The 24,726-nt window shown below is 41.3% G+C and overlaps 1 protein-coding gene and 1 non-coding gene across 4 annotated transcripts in view; both read right to left on the bottom strand.

Annotated features, from left to right (window-relative positions):
- The window catches only part of SCAP (SREBF chaperone), a 95,161-nt gene that overhangs the window by 44,122 nt on the left and 26,313 nt on the right, over window positions 1-24,726 (bottom strand). For all 3 annotated transcript variants that reach the window (XM_088831830.1, XM_055413699.2, XM_055413698.2), the window contains one exon: window positions 2,422-2,641. In XM_088831830.1, the coding sequence (XP_088687956.1) occupies window positions 2,422-2,543 (122 nt within the window). In that variant the 5' untranslated portion in view covers window positions 2,544-2,641. The remainder of the gene's footprint in view (window positions 1-2,421; window positions 2,642-24,726) is intronic.
- On the bottom strand, window positions 13,702-13,807 carry LOC129548231 (U6 spliceosomal RNA). The gene has a single exon (XR_008684308.1). It is a non-coding gene; the product is annotated as a U6 spliceosomal RNA (small nuclear RNA).

A 24,726-nucleotide genomic window follows, 5' to 3' on the forward strand; every position in this document is an offset into this window, starting at 1 on the left:
CACTGTTCATTGAAGAAGGCCTTCTTGTCTCTCTGCTATTCTCGGGAACTCTGCATTCAGGTGAGCATACCTTTCCCTCTCTCCTTTGCTTTTTGCTTTTCTTCTGCAACTGGGCTACACTAGTTGCTAAATACTGTTATTATCACGTTTGCCTCTTCCCCTATCCCCCACCCCATTCTAATTCACCCTGAGTCAAGGAATCTTCCATACTCGAGACCTTAGCCACAAAGGTCAGAAAGTTTTCATACCAGAGTCCCCTATCATACATCCAAGGACAATTTGTTTTGAAACACGTGTGTGATATCAAATTATTCATTCAAAGATAAATCCTAGCTGCACCCAGCTACACTCACAGCTGCTGCCCACATCACACACTCTCTGTCTGGGAAGCTGTCTGGACCCGGCTGGCCAAATCCAATCCTCAGAAGGTGAATGGCAAGAGGAAACACCCTTTCCTTTCTGGTACTAGAGCTGTCCTTGTGGAAAGGGAGTCACAACTACCTCTTCAACTGCCCATTGAGAAGACAAGTTTAATTCAGGTTGTTCATCCATTATGGAGTTACTCAACACCCTCCCAGGGGCAAAGGCACATACACAGAGGCTATCACAGAAGTGAGAATTTATGACAGGGGAGCCGGACGCCCCCCACCCCTACAGAAGGCGATAGGAGCAATAATGACCATGAGTGTCACCACAAACTGCTGCTCCAGAAGTCAGAATAAAAAATACTTTTCGCTGAGATGTGGTAGAACTTTTCAAGACAGACACACAGTCTAGTGTTCTCAGCATGTAGGCCCCTGGCCTTGGAAGCTGTTTAGAGACGCACATTCTTGGCTTCACTCAGACCTGACGAACAAGGAACTCCGGGGTAGAGCCTGGAAGTTTCATTTAACGGGCCCTCCTGGTGATTGTGATGCTAGCGCAGCTTTAAGAACCACTGCCCAAGCACACGGGCCAGGACTAGAAAAGAATGATTCTGAAAGAAATGCGTAAATTGACTTAAAGGAAAGAGTACAAGCAAAACCAAGAGCTGGGTTCTCAGAATACTCCTAATTCATCAGGTGCAGAATAAAGCCACAAGCATCTTATCATGTACAACACAAATTAACAAAGTTTAAACAAATACACTGAGCCAGAGTGAGGAGAGCTGGGGGCACAGAGTGCCACAGGTGTAGGCACCAGGATCCCTGGCCTGGATCTGAACTCCAGGTTCCCTGCTCACTGGTTGTGTAGACCAGGCAAGCTCTAACCCTCGATCCTTCCTTTGCTTAAATGGAAATATAACTGGACCATTTCCCAAGGTTTTTATGAGGATTAACGAGACATTTAATTATATACCTGCTGAAGCACCCAGCAGGAAATTCTCAATGAACATGCTCATCTTTCCTTGTCCTAATTAAGGAAGAACTTGGGATCATTAACAACTGAACAGCGAGTTCAGTCCTGAACCATCCTTCTTCCAGCACAGCGATGTAAACTTCTATAAACAGTAGATGTGCAATGAATCTGGAAACCAGAATTCTTCCCAGAGACAAGGACAACGAGGTGGGCTCTTTTCTTGTCAGTGTTTGAGAGCCAAAGGGGACCACTGGTTATCACCTCACATCAGGCCTCTCCTTCTATAGCCACAGCTTTCAGGGTTCTCTGGGGCCCTAGGATAGCCCAACAGACACAGACAGAGGGCGGCACAGCTCTCACAACAGTGCTGGTGAGTATGGCGGGCCCCAGGGATCAACCAGAGGTCAGAAAGAGGCTCCCCATGAACACAAGAAAATGACTAGAGGGGGAGTTGCCTGGTGATCCGGTGGTTAAGAATCCACCTTGCAATGCAGGAGACACCAGTTTGATCCCTGGTCCAGGACCTAAGATCCCACATACTGCAAGACAACTAAGGTCAACATGCCACAACCAGAGAGCCCGCACGCTACAACTACTGGGCCCACACACTAGAGTCCATGCAACAAAAGATCCCGCATGAGGCAATGACAATCCCGTGTGTAGAAAATCCTATCCTGGGATTAGCCTGCAACATTGATGGTATCCCAAGAATTGTTGAGATGGACTGTTCTCGCAACACTCCAAGGCTCCTGCTCTTAACCAGATGCCAAAAGGAAGCTACCACTGCTGAGAAGGAAAATTAAAAAGATAACGCTTTTATTTATCCTGCAGTTTCTTAGAAACACCTCAACGTTATTTTGAGAAATTCTCAATAATATGAATAAACCTGGTGACTTACTAAATTAGGGGGAGCCTGGACTGTTTTAGTGCAGTGGCTTCCACCCCAGGACTAGAGCATCCCACTGGTGGGCCGGAATGAGCCTCAAGTTCCACTGTGTAAAAAGACACAGTCCAAGGTCTACACAACAGTCAGGGTTAGGAAGTCTACTGGCCCACCATATCCAGGGTAACTTGGAAACATACCAGCAGGCTAAGATGCAGAGCCCCGTGAAGAGAATGATGGGGATGGGGTAGGACGCACAGAACAGCCCATGGTTGTAGAAGGCCTGAGATATCTTCTCACGCAGCCTTTCAGTCAGGGTCATCCTCAGCTGAAGTCACCTTGCTGCCATCCCGGAAAGTGACCATGGATCAGCCTGGCACACGCTGGATGGCACTGACAATGTACACCATTTGCAGACACCTGGCAAGAAGGAAGAAAAGCAAATTAGCAAAGAGTACCTCGCTGTAAACTCTAGGGCACCCAGGGGAGGTGGCAGGGAAGTGGAGACATAATCAGGATGTGTACAGGCAAGAGCTGGAGACATCAACCCCAACCCACACATGCATGTACACGTGTGTAATCTTGGTCAGCTCCTAGTGACTGTGGGCAGTGTTGAAGTAAGTCTAAGCAAAGAAACCAAAAAACTGCCCCTCTAGCTCTAGTAACAAACTCTCAACCATCTTCCACATTAGGCACTTTCTTAAAAAGGCCACTCCCTCGGGAGGGCATTGTTCTCACATGTGGCACAGGAGAGCATGCCTGTGTAACTGACATCACCTTCAGCTGCTCTCAGCCAAATGGACATTCTGGAAACCCTCCCCCCTGTTCTCTGTGCAAAGGCCAAACCAAGAGAAATCTTTGGGAAAAACCTTCAAGGACTGACCCCTCAAAAAACACACTTCTTGCACAAACAGTGATTCACTGATAAAGAACGTTCAGTGAGGTCAGCCCTCAACACAAAAACACCAAAAAGCCTAGGCCCCTGACATAAAACACATTACACTGCAAGGTGGAAGTCTCTGCTTCTGGTCCCCTGTTGTTCTGGGAACATGTGGGGCAGAGGGTCCCTTCTGCTCCTGCTGCCCAAGCCATCTTCTTCTTCGAGTGACAGTGCCCAGTGCGACTCAGAACACCAGCTTTCTGCACAAGATCTGCCCTGCATGGACTGTCAGTTAAGGTCCCCTCCCTGACCCCCACCAGGCTGGTCATGTCTGTCTCCCTGGACTTTGACTTCTGACAAAAAGAAGCAAAACTGGACATGGCGGTACTGCATCCTCCCCTAGCGGTTCCGGCTCCCAGATCACTGCGCTGCCCTGGCTCCAGTCCTTTCTGAAAACTCATTAGGTCTTCCTTCAGGCCATCCCATATCCTTCCAATTAAATCTCTGTTTTGTCTGTGCATTGCTTCCCAACAGAGAAACTCACACCCGAAAAAATCAGAATATAAAATTCTAACAGAAGGGCCCAGAGATCTAGAATTCCTTTCCTGGATGAGCTCTCCAATGAAACTGACGTTTAAATCTACTTCTGGACGTCCCTGGTGGTCCAGTGGTTAAGAATCTGCCTGCCAATGCAAGGGACACAGGTTTAATCCCTGGTCCGGGAAGACTTCACGTGCTGTGGAGCAACTAAGCCCACGGGCCACAGCCACTGAGCGCGTGCACTAAAGACCATGAGCCGCAGCCACTGAAGGCCGCGCACGCCGACAGCCCGTGCTCCACGGCAGCAGAAGCCACGGCAAGGAGAGAGCGCGCGGCACAACTGGAGAGCAGCCCCTACCCGCTGCAACCAGAAGAAAGCCAGCGTACAGCAACAAAGACCCAGCACAGCCATTGCATTAATAAATTAAAATAAAACCATATTTCTTTAAAAAAATCTACTTCTGTTCTGTGTTGTTATTTTCCAATCTGTGCTACACGGAACCTGCCCAGACGTGTGTCTTGGCGTGATCTGGCTCACTGATGAAACCCAGGCCAAAGAGGTGATGCCTCAACCTCAGAAGTGTGAGCCCAGAAAAGAGAAGCAGGAGCAGTCACACCACAGCCAGTTAACAAGAAGGGATTCACTCCATCTGCCTTCCCAGAGGCACAAGCCTCAAGCATGCGTGCAATCCGTTATTCCAAGAACCTTCTAAGGAAACACGACACAGAGCCCTCTGTGGGTCAACTCAAAAGGCAGCAGGCAGGGGAGCCAGCGAGTGACAGCTCTGCCCAAGTAGCAGAGCTGCTGACAAGAGCCCAGCCACTCCCCAGGCTCACCTGCAGCCTCAGAGCTCACGAAGGTCTCAGGCCAGGGCCCGCAGCAGAACCCCGCAGCCGGGCTCCCTACCAGCATAACCCAGGACTCTGGGGAACCTTTCTGCTCCTATGCCCCCAACCCTCCATCCTGCCCCAAGGGGGAAACAAACATTAATGAGAAGCATGTCTGTGGAAAGACACTGTCAGGAACAAGCTGGAGCTTTTCCAACCTGAGTCCTCTGCCAAGCCCCACATCTCTTCCCTTAAAGGTCCCCAAACCAAGCCCACCAGGAAACTGTGACCCTACTAATCCTAATCTCCTTCTCAGGCCTTTTCTGTTCTCTTATACCTGATATTACTAATATGAGAAAAAAAAACCAAAAACATCTCCCTTCCATTCTGCAGCAAGTACAAGTCTTTCTGACATGATCTTAGTCATTTTCAGTTCCCATTCATCTTTATTACTTATATTAACTGTTCATTTTCATGGCACCCGGAAAACAAAATCATAAAACAAACAAAAAAAAAGAAGTCCAAATTCTAGTTCATTACACAGCCCACCTAGCTGAACCTGGCAAGAGAATTACTCATCTTTCCTCCACTGTGTTCACTTTGACACAAAGCTATTCCAAAGCACAATTTATCCAACCTGAACTGAAATTTTCTCTTTCCTACATTGCCCCACACATAAATTTCTTCAGCTGAAAATCTACACTCTGAACTCAGCTTCCTGAATTTAAAGAGACAACAGTTTTTATGTGATATGTACACATACAGTGGAATGTTACTCAGCCATAGAAAGGAATGCGGTTCTGAAATACACTGCAACATGGACAGACCCTGCAAACACACTCAATGAAATAAGGCAGATGCAGCGAGACAAACTATATGATGTCACTTATAAGAAACATCTGCTGCTGCTGCTGCTAAGTCACTTCAGTCGTGTCCGACTCTGTGTGACCCCATAGACGAAAGCCCACCAGGCTCCCCCGTCCCTGGGATTCTCCAGGCAAGAACACTGGAGTGGGTTGCCATTTCCTTCTCCCATGTGTGAAAGTGGAAAGTGAAAAGTGAAAGTGAAGTCGCTCAGTCGTGTCCGACCCTTAGCGACCCCACGGACTGCAGCCTACCAGGCTCCTCCATCCATGGGATTTTCTAGGCAAGAGTACTGGAGTGGCTTGCCATTGCCTTCTCCAATAAGAAACATCTAGATTAGGACAATTCGTAGAGACAGCAGATTAGAGGTTACTAGAAGCCTGGGGACAGAGAGGACAGGGAGTTACTAATTACGGCTTCTTTCTGAGGTGATGAAAAGTTTTAGAAATAGATAATGGTGATGGCTGCACAACACTGTGGATGTAATTAATGTCCCTGAATTGCACAATTAAAAATGGTTAACATGGCAAATTTTACGCTTATACATATTTTAACACAATAAAAAATTTTTTAATTAAAAAAAATAAAAAAATAGTAATTTAAAATAATTTCTAAAAATTAAAAATAGACACAATATGTAGAAGGGATGGAGGCCCAGGGGCCCTGAGCAGACCTTTAAACAAAAATATAAATGATCTCATCCAATGCCTTCACGGGAGACCCTGCTACAAGCAAAACAAAGGGCTCTGTTATTATAGAGCTGTATGTATAAAGAAAAAACACTACTGGAACCAGGACAAAGAACAGCCCTGGAGGAAGTCAACAGAGAGACAAGCCCAGATCAAGTCAGACCCACTGGCTCAGAGGACAAAGGGCACAGAGAACAGGAGGAGCCCCTGAGGGCAGACTAGGGAGGCAGACTGGTGCCACCTTGTCACAAGCTTGCTGAGCCCGTGATTCTGAACCTGTCCCAGACCAGATCATAAACGTGCAAGTTTAACAGAGAACATTATTTTTTTAAAAAAAAGAGACGATGGTCTATTTTGTGCCTGTATTCACCAAACTTTCAGCATTTAAAATTTTCTTCAACCAACTCACAAAAGTTAAACACTCAACCAAGAAAAATAAATGTGTCAAAGCCCCAAGGAGAGAGTAGGAAAAGAGGTGCAAAAAACGACATAGACTGCAGGCTCTCTCTCAAAGCTTTCCAAGATCATTTGTTGAAAAGTCTTAGAATCTCCCCTAAATTTCAACCATACTGGACCCATCATTCTTATTCTTACCACAAATATTTACTGACTATCTCCTTTCTCTGGAATAAACACCAAGAAGTGAAACTGCTAGGAAACATAAAACGTACTATATACAACCTAAGACTGCCAACGTATTTTCCAGAGTATCCACACCGTTTTACACTTCTACCAGACGGACTTCGTTTCTTGGCATCCTCACCAGCATTTGGTATTGCTACTATTCTTTATTTTAGCTGGATTAATAGACATGTATAAGTATCTTATTTAATCTTGATTTGCATTTCCCTATTGGCTAGTGACAGGAAAAGGAGAAAAGGAAAGATATACCCATTTGAATGCAGAGTTCCAAAGAACAGCAAGGAGAGATAAGAAAGCCTTCTTCAGTGATCAATGCAAAGAAACAGAGGAAAACAATAGAATGCGAAAGACTAGAGACTTCAAGAAAATTAAAGACACCAAGGGAAAACTTCATGCGAAGAAGGGCGAAGAAGGGCAGAAATGGTGTGGACCCAACAGAAGCAGACGATATTAAGAAGAGATGGCAAGAATACACAGAACAGTACAAAAAAGATCTTCATGACCCAGATAACCACAATGGTATGATCACTCACCTAGAGCCAGACATCCTGGAATGTGAAGTCAAGTGGGCCTTAGGAAGCATCACTATGAACAAAGCTAGTGGAGGCGATGGAATTCCAGTTGAGCTATTTCAAATCCTAAAAGACATGCTGTGAAAGTGCTGCACTCAATATGCCAGCAAATTTGGAAAACTCAGCAGTGGCCACAGAACTAGAAAAGGTCAGTTTTCATTCTAATCCCAAAGAAAGGCAATGCCAAAGAATGTTCAAACTACCGCACAATTGCACTCATCTCACATGCTAGTAAAGTAATGCTCAAAATTCTCCAAGCCAGGCTTAAAGGTACATTATCCATGAACTTCCAGATGTTCCAGCTGGATTTAGAAAAGGCAGAGGAACAAGAGATCAAATTGCCAACATTCACTAGATCATCGAAAAAGCAAGAGAGTTCCAGAAAAACATCTACTTCTGCTTTATTGAAAGCCTTTGACTGTGTGGATCACAATGAACTGTGGAAAATTCTTCAGGAGATGGGAATACCAGACCACCTTACCTGCCTCCTGAGAAATCCGTATGCAGGTCAAGAAGCAACAGTTAGAACTGGACATGAAACAACAGACTGGTTCCAAATCGGGAAAGGAGTATATCAAGGCTATATATCGTCACCCTACTTATTTAACTTTTATGCAGAATACATCAACATCATGTGAAATGCCAGGCTGGATGAAGCACAAGCTGGAATCAAGATTGCTGAGAGAAATATCAATAACCTCAGATACAGATGGGCAGATGATACCACACTTATGGCAGAAAGCGAAGAGGAACTAAAAAGCCTCTTGATGAAAGTGAAAGAGGAGTGAAAAAGTTGGCTTAAAACTCAACATTCAGAAAACTAATATCATGGCATCCAGTCCCATCACTTCATGGTCAGTAGATGGGGAAACAATGGAAACAGTGAAGAGACTTTATTTTGGGGGGCTCCAAAATCAATGCAGATGGTGACTGCAGCCATGAAATTAAGACACTTGTTCCCTTGGAAGAAAAGCTATGACCAACCTAGACAGCACATTAACAAACAGACACTACTTTACCAGCAAAAGTCTGTCCAGTCAAAGCTAGTTAAATCTTCTTTTTTTTAATTAATTAATTTTTTATTGGAGGCAAATTATTTTTCAATATTATATTGGTTGGTTTTGCCATACATTGACATGAATTCGCCCCGGGTTTACATAAGTTCCCCCTCCTGAACCCCCCTCCCACCTCCCACCTCCCTCCTCCCTTTAACCTCCCTCTGGGTCATCCCCGCATGCCAGCCCCGAGCATCCTGTAACATGCATTGACCCTGAACTAGTGATTCATTTCACATATGACAACATACGTGTTTCAATGACATTCTCCCAAATCATCCCACCCTTACCCTCTCCCACAGAGTCCCAAAGACTGATCTATACATCTGTGTCTCTTTTGCTGTCTCGTATACAGGGTTATCATTTGCATCTTTCTAAATTCCATATATATGCGTTAGTATGCTGTATTGGTGTTTTTCTTTCTGGCTTACTTCACTCTGGATAATAGGCTCCAGTTTCATCCACCTCATTAGAACTGATTCAAATGTATTCTTTTTAATGGCTGAATAATACTCCATTGTGTATATGTACCAAAGCTTTCTTATCCATTCATCTGCAGATGGACATCTAGGTTGCTTCCATGTTCTGGCTATTACAAACAGTGCTGCAATGAACATTGGAGTACATGTGTCTCTTTCAATTCTGGTTTCCTCGGTGTGTATGCCCAGGAGTGCGATTGCTGGATCATATTAGTTAAATCTTTAAAGATCTGACAGAATTTACTAGTGAAGCCATCTGATCTTGGGCTTTTTCCTTCTGTGTGGGAAGTTTTTAAACTATTAACTCAATCTCTTTATCTGTCAAGTCTATTCAGATTTTCTATTTCTTCTTGAATAAACTTTGCTAGTTTGTGTGTTTCCAGAAATTTGTCCATTTCACCGAGGCTATCTAATTTATTAGCATAATATTTGCTGTTCATAGTATTATAGTCACTATTATTATTGAAGGTTGGTGGTACTGTCCCATCCCCACTTTCTGTAATGATTCCAGTTATTTGAGCTTCCTCTTATTCTCTGTTGATCTTTTAATAAAACAAACTCTTGCTTTTATGTACGTCACTATTTTCCTAGTCTCTCTGCATTTGTTTATAGTCTAGCCTCTATTATTTTCTTCCTTCTGTTTTGGGTTTATTTTTCTCTTTTGTAGCTTCTTTTTCTTCTTTCTCTAGTTTCTTAAGGGTACTGATCTGTTTTTTCTGTCTTAATAAGGGCACTGCTGCTGCTGCTGCTGCTGCTAAGTCACTTCCGTCGTGTCCGACTCTGTGTGACCCCATAGACGGAAGCCCACCAGGCTCCCTCATCCCTGGGATTCTCCAGGCAAGAACACTGGAGTGGGTTGCCATAAGGGCACTAACAGTTGTAAATTTCCCACTAAACACAACTTTAGTTGTATCCCACAGCTTCTTTATTTGTGAATTTTTGTTTTGTTTTCATTCATCTCCAAAGTATTTTCTAACTCAAGTACTTTCTTCTTTGATCCACTAGGTATTTAGGAGTTGCTGAGATTTCCTTATATAATATATTCTAGACATTCTAGATGTAAGTCCCTGCCAGATATGTTGTTCACAAATATTTTCTTCAAATCTGTAACATGTCTTCTTAAAAACTCTTTTCAAAGATTCTATGATAGAGCCAAAGCTTCTAATTTTTGATGGAATTTAATTTACCCAATTTTTCCCCCCTTTATGGGTCATGCTTTAGGTGCCATGTATAAGAATTCTTCACCAGACTTCCTTGGTGGTGCAGTGGGTAGGAATCCACCTTTCAAAGCAGGGAACACAGGTTTGATCCCTGATCTGAAAAGATCCCACATGCTGAGAAGCAACTAAGTCGGTGGGCCACAACCACTGAGACAGCGCTCTGGAGCTTGCAAGCAGCAGGTACTGAGCCCACATGCCACAACTACTGAAGCCCACGCACCCTAGAGCCCGCACACAGCAACTACTGAAGTCTTCACTCTATAGAGTCTGTGCTCTGCAACCAGAGAAGCCACCACGAGAAGCAATGAGAAGCTTGTGCAAAGAGTAGCCCCTGCTCGCAGCAACTAGACAAAGTCCATACAAAGCAATGAAGATCCAGCACAGCCAAAAGAAAAAAAATTAAAATGCTACAATAGATAAAAAATAAATTTTTAAAAAAGAATTCTTCACCAAGCCTTACTTCTGAAATTTTTCTCTGATGTTTTCTCCTAAAATTTTTAATTGCTGTATATTAGTGGCTCAGTGGTGTTTGACTCTCTGCGACCCCATGGACTATAGCCCACCAGGCTTCTCTGCCCATGGAATTCTTCAGCCGTTTCCTTCTTCAGGGGATCTTCTGGAACCAGGGATCAAACCTGTGTCTCCTGCATTGCATGCCATTCTTTACTGAGTCCACCTTAAATCTATGAAACATTTGAGCTACTTTTTTGTGTAAGATGTGAGGTTAGGTTTGCATTTTGTTTTTCCCTGTGGATAACCAATTGTTGCAAAACTGAATGTTAAAAAGACCACCTTTCCTCCACTGAACTGCTTTGGCACCTGTCTTAGTCCTCTGGGTTGTTACAACAGAAACAGCATACACTGGGTGGCTTAAACAATAAATATTTACTCCTCACACTTCTGGAGTCTAGGAAGTCCAAGTCGAGGCACTGGCAGGTTCAGTTTCTGATGAGGGCCATCTGGTTCACAGATGGCCATCTTCTCACCATGCCTTCACATGGCAGAAAAGGGAGTGAGAGCTCTCTGCGGTCTCATACCAGGGCAGGTAATCCCATTCATGAGGACTCCACCCTCACGACTTAATTATCCCCCAAAAGGCTATGACTTCCTAATATAATCACACTGAGAGTTTCAACATAAGAACTTGCGGGGGACACAAACATTCAGTCAAAAATCAACTGGCTGTACTTGTGTGAGTCTAAACCTAATAGTTTAGGTTTTCTAAACTGTTTTACTTATCTATGTGTCTGAAGTGAAGTCACTCAGTCGTGTCCGATTCTTTGTGATCCATGGACTGTAGCCCACCAGGCTCCTCCATCCATGGGATTTTCCAGGCAAGAATCCTGGAGTGGGTTGCCATTTCCTTCTCCAGGGGATCTTCCCAACCCAGGGATCGAATCCAGGTCTCCTGAATTGCAGGCAGATGCTTTACCCTCTGAGCCACCATCTATGTGTCTATCCCTCCCCTAATACCACGTGGTCTTGATGACTGTAGCACTAAAGTCTTGAAATGGGTAAAGAGATTCCTCTCATTTTATTCTTCTTCAAAATTGTTTTACCTTTTCTAGCTTCTTTGCCTTTCCATATATATATTAGAGTAATCTTGTCTATGTCTAAAAGAAAATCTTGCTGGAATTTTGATAGGAATTACAATAAACTTGCATTATCAATTTTGGGAAGAATTGGCACTGCTGCTATGTTTAGTCTTTCAATCTATGAACAAAATATCTCTATTTATTTAATATTTGATTTTTTTTTTCCCTTGGCAGCATTGCAGCTTATGGGATCTTAATTCCCTGACCAGAGATCGAACTCATGTCCCCTGCAACGGAAGCGTAGAGTCCTAACCGCTCACAGGAACTCCCTCTTTAATCATTATTATATTACTTTAATCACTACTGTTTTTAGCCTATAAGTGCTGTACACGTTTTGTTAGATTTACACCCAATTTTTTTTTACTGGTTCTGTTTTCAATTTCAGTTTCCCCGTGTTAATCGCTAGTACAAAGAAATATAACTGATTTCAATACGTTGCTCTTGTATCCTGCATTTGTGCTGAACTCAATAATTAGTTCCACAGTCTTTTTTGCACATTCCTTGGGATTTTCTAAGTAGAATATCATGTCAACTGCCTAAGAAACATCTTTCTTTCTTCCTATAATGTCCAGACACACTTTTACTGCACTCCATCTCCACTCCTGAGACTTCGATAACATGAAAGATAAACGTTTTCTTATTGTCCCACGGGCCCCTGAAGAGCCCTTCATTTTTCTTCCTTTTATTCTAAAAACCTGTTGTTCAAATACATAGGTTTTACCCTTCTACCTTCAATTAACTGACTTAATATATCTCTGTTCTGTCACTGAGCCCACTCAATGAATTTTAAATATAGTTTCAGTTATAAAACTTGCAATTTAAATGTCTATCTTTCCATTTGTTTCAGAAATGTTCACCCTCGAAGAATAACGTGGTAGTCCAGGGGTAAAGAATCCGCCTGCCCATGCAGGAGACACGGGTTTGACCCCTCATCCAGTAAGATCCCCAAAGCTGCGGAGCAACTAAGCCCATGTGCCACAACTATGGAGTCTGTGCTCTAGAGCGTGGGAGCTGCAACGCCTGGAACCTGCACACTACAGACCCTGTGCTCCACTACAAGGAAAGCCACTGCGATGAGAATCCTGTGCACCGCAGCAAGCGAGCAGCCTCCACCTGCCACAGCTAGAGAAGAGCCCACGCGGCAACAGAGAGACAAAGCACGGCCAAATATAAACAAACCTTAAAAAAAAAAAAGAACGTGCACCCTCAATTATTAGAGCCAGGTTTTAATTAATAATTATAATCTAAATTCTTTGTTGATTCCAACATCTTTGTTATGTCATGGTGGCCATCTGTTGACTGTCTTTTCTCCTTAGGAGACGGTAAGATTTTCCTGATTGTTTATATGTGGAGTAACTTTGAATGTTTGGATACTGTGCTACGTTATTCTGGATCTGGTTCAAGTCCAACAGAAAATGGTGATTTAAGTTTTTAATTGGACTATATTTGCTTTACAATATTGTGTTGGCTTCTGCCATTATCAACATGAATCAGCCAAAGGTATACATATGCCCCCTCCTTCTTGAACCTCCTCCCACCTCCCACCCCAGCCCACCCCTCCAGGTTGTCACAGAGCCCCTGATTTGAGCTCTCTACCTCACACAGCAAATTTCCACTAGCTCTCTATTTTACGTATTGCAATGTGCATGTTTCCATGCTCCTCTCTCAATTCGTCCCACCCGCTCCTTCTCCCACTGGGCCCACAAAAGTCTGTTCTCTGTGTCTGCGTAACCACTGCTGCCCTGCAAACACGTTCATCAGTACCATCTTTCTACATTCCATATATATGTATTGAAGTGTGGTATTTGTCCCTCTCTCTCTAACCTATCTTACTATGTATAACAGGGTTCAGGTCCATCCACTTCATTAAGACTGGCTCAAAGGTGTTCTTTTTATGGCTGAGTAACATTCCATTGTGCACATGTACCACAACTTCTTTATCCACTCATCTGTCAGTGGACATCTAGGTGCTTCCATGTCCTAGCTATTGTAAACAGTGCTGCAGCAATCACTGGGGTACTTGGGTCTCTTTCAATTACGGTTTTCTCAGGGTATATGCCCAGTAGTGGGATTGTTGGGCCATATGGGAGTTCTAGTTCTAGATTTTTAAGGGAAAAAAAATATGAAACAATTCCGGAATTTGCATGTCATCCTTGTGCAGGGGCCATGCTGATCTCTGTATGCTTCCAGTTTCAGTATATGTGCTGCTGAAGGGAGTGCACGTTTTTGTTTTAGCAGCAACCTCCCTGATTAGGTCCAACCCACAAATTCCTATCCACTCTCCCTGGGCTGTAGCTCCAACATCAGATCATTTCAAAGCCGCTGCGGTACCATTCTGGCTTGTCTCAAGCATACTATGCAGATTCCGACACACGACTTGGACAGCAACCTAGCCTTTGGTGTGCTGTTTAGGGTCAAATGCACAGATAATACTTAGGAGAACCCAGGAGTTCACACACAGTATTATGGGTTCACTTTGTTGAGTTCCTTCCTCTTTACAGGGCTTCCCTGACAGCTCAGCTGGTAAAGAATCGCCTGCAATGTAGGAGACCCCTGGGTTCGCTTCCCGGGTTGGGACGATCCACTGGAGAAGGGAAACGTTACCCACTCCAGTATTCCTGGGCTTCCCTGGTGGCTCAGCTGGTAAAGAATCCGCCTGCAATGAGGGAGACCTGGGTTCGATCCCTGGGTTGGGAAGATCCCCTGGAGAAGGGAAATGCTACCCACTCCAGTATTCTGGCCTGGAGAATTCCAGGAACTGTGCAGTCCATGGGGTCACAAAGAGCTGGACACGACTGAGTGACTTTCAGTTTCCTCTTTACAGTCTTTCCATGACATTCCAGCTCCCAGAGGACCTTTTGCAGGTCTACTGGCAACAAAGCAAAGAATTTCATTTCTTTCTACTGCTGAACACCTCCCACAACTGTGATTGCTTCCCGGGTCAAGCAGTAAGAATTGAGAACAAAATCAGCAAATTTCTCCATACTCTTGAGACCATAATCCCTGTAAATAAAAGGAGTCCTCTCCCCGCTGGCTGCCGATGTCATTATTGCCTTCACCACCACAAAATTTCATGGGGGACAAGAGCAGGAGAAAATGGAGGGGAAATAAAACAAACAAGACACAAGGTTTTCTTCCTGCATCCCTACCCTTCAATCTCTTAAGAAGTCCCTTTCTCACTCCTCAGACAGGATTCTCTTGGACTTCTGTCTATACCTAGTGTCCAGTTCCAGGTTCACCTTTGAGTCCATGCTAGAAGATACTCTATGGAGAGAAAAAACAGAAACAGTTTCCTTCCCAACCACTGGTCCATGCAATCGGCCCTAGTCATTTAATTGTATTTAGCCAGAAGGACTTCCCAGGTAAAGCTAGTGGTAACCTGCCTGCCAATGCAGGAGATGTAAGAGATACAGAGAGAATGGGCTTCCCTGGTAGCTCAGATGGTAAAGAATCCGTCTGTAATGCGGGAGACCTGGGTTCGATCCCTGGGCTGGGACGATCCCCTACAGGAGGGCACAGCAACCCACTCCAGTATTCTTGCTTGGAGAATCTCACAGACAGAGGAGCTTGGCGGGCTACAGCCCATAGGGTTGCACAGTTTCGGACACACTGAAGCTACTTAGCACACATGCAGCCAGAGGCAAAGGGTACTGTGTGCTTACTACATGCTGACCAAAATCAGGACCCTTACATTTTCACTTGTTTTATTTTAAGGCCATGTCATGCAGACTTAATTCCCAACCAGGGATCGAACCCGTGCACCCTCCATGGGGAGCATGGAGTGTTAACCACTGAACTGCCAGGGAAATCCCAGAACCCTTACATTTTTAACATAAAAATCTTAAATTTCTGGGTTCTATTAATGAAACTTTCCATTCTATGGTCCTTGGCATCATTTTGTCAATCATATCGTTATTCTATTGTGAGAAGCATGGCCTTACTGTGTTTGGTAACTTTTCTAAAGAGAAGATGTACTTTTCCAATCAGAAAAAAATTTAAGTAAAGGATATAGGCAAAAGACGCACAACAGGACTTCCCTGGTGGTCCAGTGGTTAGAAGACTCCACACTTCCAGTACAGGGGACATGGGTTCTATCCCTGGTTAGGGAAGTTCCACATGCCACATTGTCAAAAAAAAAAATAAAGCACAACAAGAGAATGGAAGGAAATGTTGGTAACAGTGGTTGTTTTTCTCCATGTGATATTCTTACATGCAGAGGCAGTTTAAGTCAATTTTCTGTACTTTTAACCTTTTTATAATGACTATTGAGTCAACAGTAAGTAAACTTTTAAAGTTTAGCATAAAATATTACAGAAAAGCACACAGATTATAAGCACACAGCTCCATGAAACATAGCCATTTGATCTAAATATCACTGAATTCAGAATGAGAGTATCACCCCCACGTTACCTTTTATGAGCTGCAATGGCAACTACTTTTCAATTATAAAAGTGGTATACATGGACTTCTATCAAACAGCACCAGAAGGTAGTTCTGATTTTAGTTATTTTAATGATTATCTTCATAGATTGTCAAGATATGTAATATTCACTTTCAACTCACAAAATCTTCCATATGTTTTCTACAGGTTGATTCTAAAACTTGATAACCATTAAAAAAGCATTTGGAGTAGCTGCTAATGAAATTTCCATTTACTGAGAAATCCCTAGAAGGGCTGACAGAAGTTATCTCTCCTGAAGCGTGGAAGAGATGATGGCTTCAAGTGCAAAGACAGCAATATGAGACTTGACGGAATACGAAAACTCCATGAAACATGACACCACCAGAGGAACACAGTAATTCTTCGATTACTGACCCCAAAGAAATGGAGATCTGCAATCTGCCCAACAAAAAATTCAAAGTATTTGTTTCAAAGATATCCTTAATGAGCTGCGAGAAAACAGACAATCCAATGAAGTCAGAAAAATAACACATGAACAAAAGTGTTGGTCACTTAGTTGTGTCAGACTCTGCGACCCCATGGACTGTAGCCCACCAGGCTCCTCTGTCCATGGGATTTCCCAGGCAAGTATACTGGAGTGGGTTGCCATTTCCTTCCCCAGGAGATCCTCCTGACCCAGGGACAGAACCGAGGTCTCTTGCACTGCAGGTGAGTTCTTTACCATCTGAGTCACCAGGGAAGTCACATGAACAAAAGGAAAAATTTAACAGAGAGACATAAATCATAAAAAGAACCAAACACAAATCATGGTGCTGAAAACTAAAATGAATAAAATGAAAAGGCACTAGAAAGTATTAATAACAGACTTAATCAAGCAGAAGAAAAAAAATCCATGAAGTCAATGACAGGTCATTTGAAATAATTCAGGTTAAAGTGAATGAAGAGAAAATATGAAAAAGTGGAGAAAGCCTTCACAAATTATGGGGTATGAAGAGAAACAACCTAAGCATTCTTGGAGTCCCCAAAGGAAAAGAGAGGGAGAAAGGGTCAGAAAACTTATTTAAAGAAATAATCACTGAGATCTTCCCAATCTGTGAAGAGGTGGGACATCCAAGTTTTTATAGGTCTGCCAAAAGATCTCAAGACACAACATAATGAAATCACCTAAAATCAAAGACTAAGAAAATTTAAAAAGCAACAAGAGAAAAAAATTCCTCACATACAAGGAAACTCCCATAAGGCTACCAGTGGATTTCTCACATATTGCAGGCCAGGAGAGAATGAAATGATTTATTCAAAGTGCTGCAAAAAAAAAAAAGAAATCTGCCAACCTATATCGAGAAAAGCTGAAAAGTCTAATTTGAAAAGACAGATGCACCCTAATGTTCTCAGCAGTACTATGTACAACAGATAAGCACCCCTCAAAAGATGACTGGATAAAGAACATGTGTTCTTTATGTGATACACACATACCCCCACATACATGCACACAATGGAACATTTCTCAGCCATTAAAAAAAGAAAGAAATATTGCCATTTGCAGCAACATGAATTGACCTAGAGTACAGCACACCAAGTGAAGACAAAGACAAGTGTTATATAATACCACTTAAATGTGAAATCTAAAAATAATACACATCATCCTATTAACAAAACAAAAACAGGATCACAAAGCAGGTCTTGGTAAATTTAAGAAAGTTGAAATTATATCAAGCATCTTTTCCAACCACAACACTATGAGATTAGAAATAAACTACAAGGAAAAAAAAAAACTGTAAAAAACACAAACACACAGAAGACAATATGCTACTACACAACCAGTGGATCACTAAAGAAATCAAAGAGGAATTCAGAAAACACCTAGTGATTAGTGAAAACAAAAGCACAATGATCCAAAACCTACAGGATACAACCAAAGCAAATCTAAGAGAATTTTATAGCAACACAACCTGATTTCAGGAAAAAAAAATTTAAATAAACAATCTAAACTTACACCAAAAGCAACTAGAGAAAGAACAAACAAAACCTAAAGTTAGTAGAAGGAAAGAAATCATAAAGATCAGAGCAGAAATAGATGATATAGAGTAAAGCAACCATACTCCAATAAAAATTACTAAAATAAAGATATAGATGAAGAAAATAATATCAAAGGTCAATGAAACTAAAAGCTGATTCTTTGAAAAGATAACAAAACTAATAAACCTTTAGACAGCCTCTTCAAGAAAAAAAGGGAAATGACTCAAAATAAGAAATGAAAAGGAAGTTACAACTGACACCACAGAAATACAAAGAATCATAAGAAACTATTACACTGTTGAAAAATATAAATGTCCAGGTATTGCTTTTTTTCTCCAAAGCTCCAGAAATGTTTCTAATGGGCAGCCATGCTTAAAAACAACTGGACTATATGATGATCTTTTACTTTTATCTAGTTTGTTCCACTTTTTCTATTTCATACTCAGGGCTTCCATTTCCTTTATGTTTTCTAATTTCTCCATCCCTTCTTATTTTGTTCTTTCTCCAGCCTTTATCAAGTGTAGTATATACATACATATACATATATATATAGCATGTATAATATATATTTTAGAAAACTAATGAATTTTTGCCTAACTGAAAAATTTATGACATTTTGATTCCACTTGTTTGACCCAGTATGAATAGAATGCTAGATTTCTAATTAAAAAAAATAGATATGCAACAAGAAACAAAGGTTTACCATATAGCACTGGACACTATAGTTAATATCTTTAATAACCTATAATGGAAAACAATCTGAAAAATAATATATGTATATATGTGTAACTGAATCACTTTGCTGTGTACCTAAACCACTGTAAGGCAACTATACTTTAATAATATATATATATTTTAAAATAGACTATTATAGCAACTGTACACCAATGAAATGTACAACTTGGAAGAAATGGAGAAATTCTTAGGTACAATTTCCTAAGACTGAAACAGGAAGAAACAGAAAATATGAACAGACCAATCACAAGTATTGAAATTAAACCTGTGATTAAAACACTCCCAACAGGACTTCCCTGGTGGTCCAGTGGTTAAGAATTTGCCGGTCAATGCAGGAGACACAGGTTCTATCCCTGGTCCAGGAAGATCCCACATGCTGTGGGGCAACTAAGCCTGTGCTCCACAACTACTGAGCTCGCACTCCTGAGAGCCTGTGCTCTGCAGAAGCCACCACAGTGTGACACAACGAGAAGCCCATTCACAACTAGAAAGTAGCCCTCGCTCTCTACAACTAGAGAAAGCCCACGTGCGGTAACAAAGACCCAGTGCAGTCAAAAGAAAATAATCATGACTACTGTTTTAAAAAAGTTAATATGCAAAAAAAAAAAAAGAAAAAGAAAAACATGTCTACCTTAAAAAACAAAAAACCAACTCTCAACAAACAAAAGTCCAGAACCAGATGGCTACACAGGCGAATTCTGTCAAACATTTAGAGAAGAGCTAACACTTAGCCTTCTGAAACTGTTGCAAAAAACTGCAGAGGAAGGAAATCTCCCAAACTCACTCTGTGAGGCCAACCATTACCCTGATATCAAAACCAGACAAACACACCACACACACACACACACAGAATTAACAGAAATCCTCAACAAACTTCTAGCAGTCCAAATCCAATAATACATTAAAAAGATACATCATGATCAAGTGGAATTTATCCCAGGGATGCAAGGATTTTTCAATATCCATAAATCAGTGTGATACACCACATCAACAAATTGAAGACTAAAAACTATATGATCATCTCAATAGACATAAAGAAAACTTTTGACAAAATACAACATCCATTTACAATAAAAACTCCCCTGAAAATGGGCACAGAGGGACCCTACCTCAACATAATCAAGTCCACTTATGACAAACCTACAGCTAACATCATACTAAATGGTGAAAAGCTGAAAGCATTTCCTCTAAGATCAGGAACAAGACAAGAATGCCCACTCTTGTCACTTTTATTCAACAGAGTTTTTGGAAGTCCTAGCCATGGCAATCAGAAAAGACAAAAGAAATAAAAGGTATCCAAATTGGAAAAGGGAAAGAATGAGTTAAAGTGTCACTATTTCAGATGACATGATACTATACACAGGAAATTCTAACATGAATTTGGTAAAGTTGCAGGTTACAAAATTAAAACATAGAAGTCTGTTGAATTTCTATACACTAACAATGAAAGATCAGAAAGGGAAGTTCAAGAAACAACTCCATTTACCATCATATCAAAAAGAATAAAATACTATACCTAGGAATAAGGAGACAAAAGACCTGTGTTCTGAAAATTATGACAATGATGAAAGAAATCGGAGATGACACAAACAGATGGAAAGATGTATCATGTTCTCAGATTGGAATAATCAATACTGTTAAAATGACGTACTACCAAAGGCAATCTGTAGATTCAATGCAATCCCTATCAAATTACTGATGGCACTGTTAACAGAACTAGAACAAAATATCTTAAAATTTGTATGGAGACACAAAATATCCCAAATAGCCAAAGCAATCTTGACAAAGAAAAATGGAGCTGGAGGAAAAGGCCCTCTTTCTTCAGACCACACTACAAAGTTATAATTATCAAAACAATATGGTATGGGCACAAAAACAAAGACAGATCAAAGGAAGAGGACAGAAAGCCCAGAAATAAACCCATGTACCCATGGTCAGTTAATCTAAACAAAGGAGGCAAGACTATACAACAAAGGAAAGACAGTCCAAACAGTGCTTGGAAAACTGGACAACTCACATGCAAAAAAATAAAATTAAAACATTATTTAACACTATACACACAAAAAATTCAAAATGGATAAAAGATCTAAATGTGACACTGGAAACTATAAAACTCAGAGGAAAACACAGGCAGAACACTCTCACGACAAATCTCAGCAATATCTTTTGATCCGTCTCCCAGAGTAATGGAAATAAAAACAAATATAAACAAATGAGACCTAATTAAGCCCTAATCTTTTGCTCAGCAAAGGAAACCATAAACAAAATTAAAAACAACTCACATAATGGGAGAAAATATTTGCCAGTGATGTGACCAACAAGGGATTAGTATCCAAAATTTACAAACAGCTCATGTGGCTTAGTATCATCAAAAGAAAACAACCCAGTCAAAAAATAAGCAGAAGACCTAAACAAACATTTCTCCAGAGAAGACTTACAGAGGGCCAAGAGACACATGAAGAGATGTTCAACATTGCTAATTATTACAGAAACGCAAATCAAAACTAAAATGGATATCACTTCACACCAGTCAGAATGGCTATCATCAAAACCCACAAACAATAAATGCTGGAGATGAGGTGGAGAGAAGGGAACTTTCCTACACTGTTGGTGGCAATACAAACTGAAGCAGCCACTATGGAAAAAAGAAGTATGGAGATTCCTAAAGAAACTACAAATAGAACTACCATATGATCCTGCAATCCCACTCCTGGGCATGTATCCAGGGGAAACCTGGTCTGAAAAGATACATGCACCCCCAATGTTCTTTTTAGCACTGTTTACAATAGCCAAAACATGGAAGCAACCTAAATGTCCATCAAAAGAAGAATGGATAAAGAAGATATGGTACATATTTATAATGGAATATCACTTAGCCATTAAAAAGGATTAAATAATGCCATTTGCAGCAACATGGATGGACCCAGAGATTGTCAAACTAAGTGAAGTAAGTCAGAGGAAGAGAAATACGGTATGATACCATTTATATGCAGAATCTTTGAAAAATTATACAAGTGAACATATTTACAAAACAGAAATAGACTCACAGGCTTAGAGAACAAACTTACGGTTACCAGAGAAGACAGGTTGTGGGAGCGACAGTTTGGGAATTTGGGGCTGACATGCACACACTGTTACACTGGAACAGGATAAACAACAAGGACCTACTGTACAGCAAAGGCAACTCTGCTCAATATCATGAGACAACCTCAATCGGAACATAATTAAAAAGAACAGGTACACAAAAAACACTGAATCATTGTGCTGTACACCTGAAACTAACACCACACTGTAAATCAACCGTATTTCAATAAAACAAAGCAAAAAAATCTGCCAACCGAGAATACTTTACTTGGCAAACCTATCCTTCAGAAATGAAGGAGAGATAAAGACTCTCCCACACGGGAAACTTCTTGGTGGTCCTATGGTTAAAAATCCACCTGCCAAGGCGGGGACACGGGTTGGATCCTTTGTCCAGAATCTAAGATCCCACATGCCACAGGGCAACTAAGCCCACGAGCCACAACTACTGAAGCCCATGTGTCCTACAGCCCATGCTCTGCACCAAGAGAAACCACAGCAATGAGACGCCCAAGCACCACAACTAGAGTGCAGCACCCCACTGGCCACAACTAGAGAAAGTTTGCTCATAGCAAAGAGTCCAGTGCAGCAAAAAATAAATAATAAATATATAAATAATAAAAAAACAGATCTTCCCAGACAAACAAATGTGTAGAGCATTCATCATCACTAGACCTGCATTACAAGAAATGCTAAGAGGAGTCTTCAAGCTGAAATGAGAGGACATTAATAACATGAAAACATATGGAAATATAAAACACACTGGTAAAGGCAAGGATACCGTCAAATTCAAAATACAGCTGGCCCTCCCTATTCAAGAATTCCACATCCACAGACCGAAAGGAACTGACTGAAAATATCTGAGGAAAAAAAATCTCAGAAAGTTCCAGAAAGTAAACCTTGATTATGTACTACTCCAGCTACAATTTACATAGCATTTACAACTATGTACATGATATTTACACTGCATTAGGTATTAAAGTAATCTACAGATGACTTAAAGGTTATATGTAAGCACTATTCCATTTTATCCAAGGCACTTAGGCACCCATGGATTCTGGGTATACACCAGGGATGCGGGGTGCCGTGGAACCAATCTCCCACATACTGAGGATGACTTTAGCACTGTACTATGCTGGTATGTTATTTCTTAGCTCTAGCATAAAGGATAAGGCACAGAAGTATTAAAAAATCACTATAGCTACAATAATTTCTACATGAATATACAATATAAAAAGATGTAAGGTGTGATATCAAAAACATAACGTGGAAGAAGAGAAAAGCACAGAATTTTTATATGCTATCAAAGTTGTTATTAGCTTAAAATTGATTCTTAACAACTGTAAGATGTTTTTTATAACCCTCACAAAAATCACAAAACAGAAAACTAGAGTAGACAGATAAAAGATCAAGATCAAAACATGCCACTAAGAGTTCTCCAAATATACAAGCAGTTCAGGCAGCTCAGTATCTGAGAAACAAACAACCCAATTAAAAAATGGGCAGAAGACCTAAACAGACATTTCTCCAAAGACATGCAGAAGGCCATCAAACACATGAAAAAATGTTCAACCCCACTCATTATTAGAGAAACGTAAATCAGAACTACAATGAGGTACCACCTCACACTAGTCAGAATGGCCATTATCCAAAAATCTATAAACAATAAATACTGGAAAGGATGTAGAGAAAAGGGAACGCTCTTGCACAGTTGGTACAAATGTAAACTGATATAGCCATTATGGAGAACAGTGTGGAGATTTATTTAAGAAAAAAACTAAAAATAAAACTACCATACGACCCAGTAACCCCACTCCTGGGCATATATCCTGAGAAAACCATAACTGAAAAAGACATACGTACCCCAACGCTCAGTGCAGCACTAGTTACAACAGCTAAAACACAGAAGCAACCCAGATGTCCACTGACATCTGATGTCCAAATGAATGGATAAAGAAGCTGTGATACATATATACACTGGAATATTACTCAGCCATAAAAAGGAACAAAAAAGAAACAAAAGGGAATAAATCTGAGTCAGTTTCAGTGAGGTGGACGAACCTAGAGCCTGTTATAAAGAGTGAAGTCAGTCAGAAAGAGAAAAACAAATATTGTATAACAATGCACATATACAGAATCTAGAAAAATGGTACTAATGAATCTATTAGCACGGCAACAATAGACACAGACATAGAGCACAGACTTGTGGACACAGAGCGGGAAGGAGAGGGTGGAACGAATGGAGAGAGTAGCACTGAAACATACACATTACCACGTGTGAAACAGACAGCTAGTGGGAGCTCAGCGGTGCTCTGCGGCAACCCAGAGAGGGGGATGGGGTGGGGGCTGGGAGGGAAGTTCAAGACGGCAGGGACATATGTATACTTATGGCTGATTCACAGTGTTTTATGGCAGAAACCAACACAACACTGTAAAGCAATTACTCTCCAATTAATAAAAACAAACAAAAGAAATTGTTAAAATACAACTCTTTGCTTTACATTGGAGGCTGATTAGATGGGTCTGTTTTATTTTTTGTTTTTTTGTGGGAGGTGACAGATATGTATATTATCTTGATTGCAGTGATAGTTTCAGGATGTGTATGTGTATATATATATGTTAAATTCATCAAATTGTACTTTAAATATTGTGCAGTTTGTTGCCTGACAATTTTACCTCAATTAAGGCATTAAAAATACTTAAACTTAACAAGAGGGCTTCCCTGGAGGCTCACTGGTAAAGAATCTGCCTGGCAATGCAGGAGACATGGGTTCAATCCCTGACCCAGGAAGACCCCACATGTCACAGCGCAACTAAGCCCATGAGCCACAACTATTGAGAGTGAGCTCCAGGGCCGCACTCTGCAACAAAAGAAGCCACCGCAGGAAGACCATGCACCACAGGAAG

Source organism: Moschus berezovskii, chromosome 24 (assembly GCF_049115385.1).
Source record: "Moschus berezovskii isolate FMDL1 chromosome 24, NW_MosBer_1.0, whole genome shotgun sequence".
Classification (NCBI taxonomy): Eukaryota; Metazoa; Chordata; class Mammalia; order Artiodactyla; family Moschidae; genus Moschus; species Moschus berezovskii.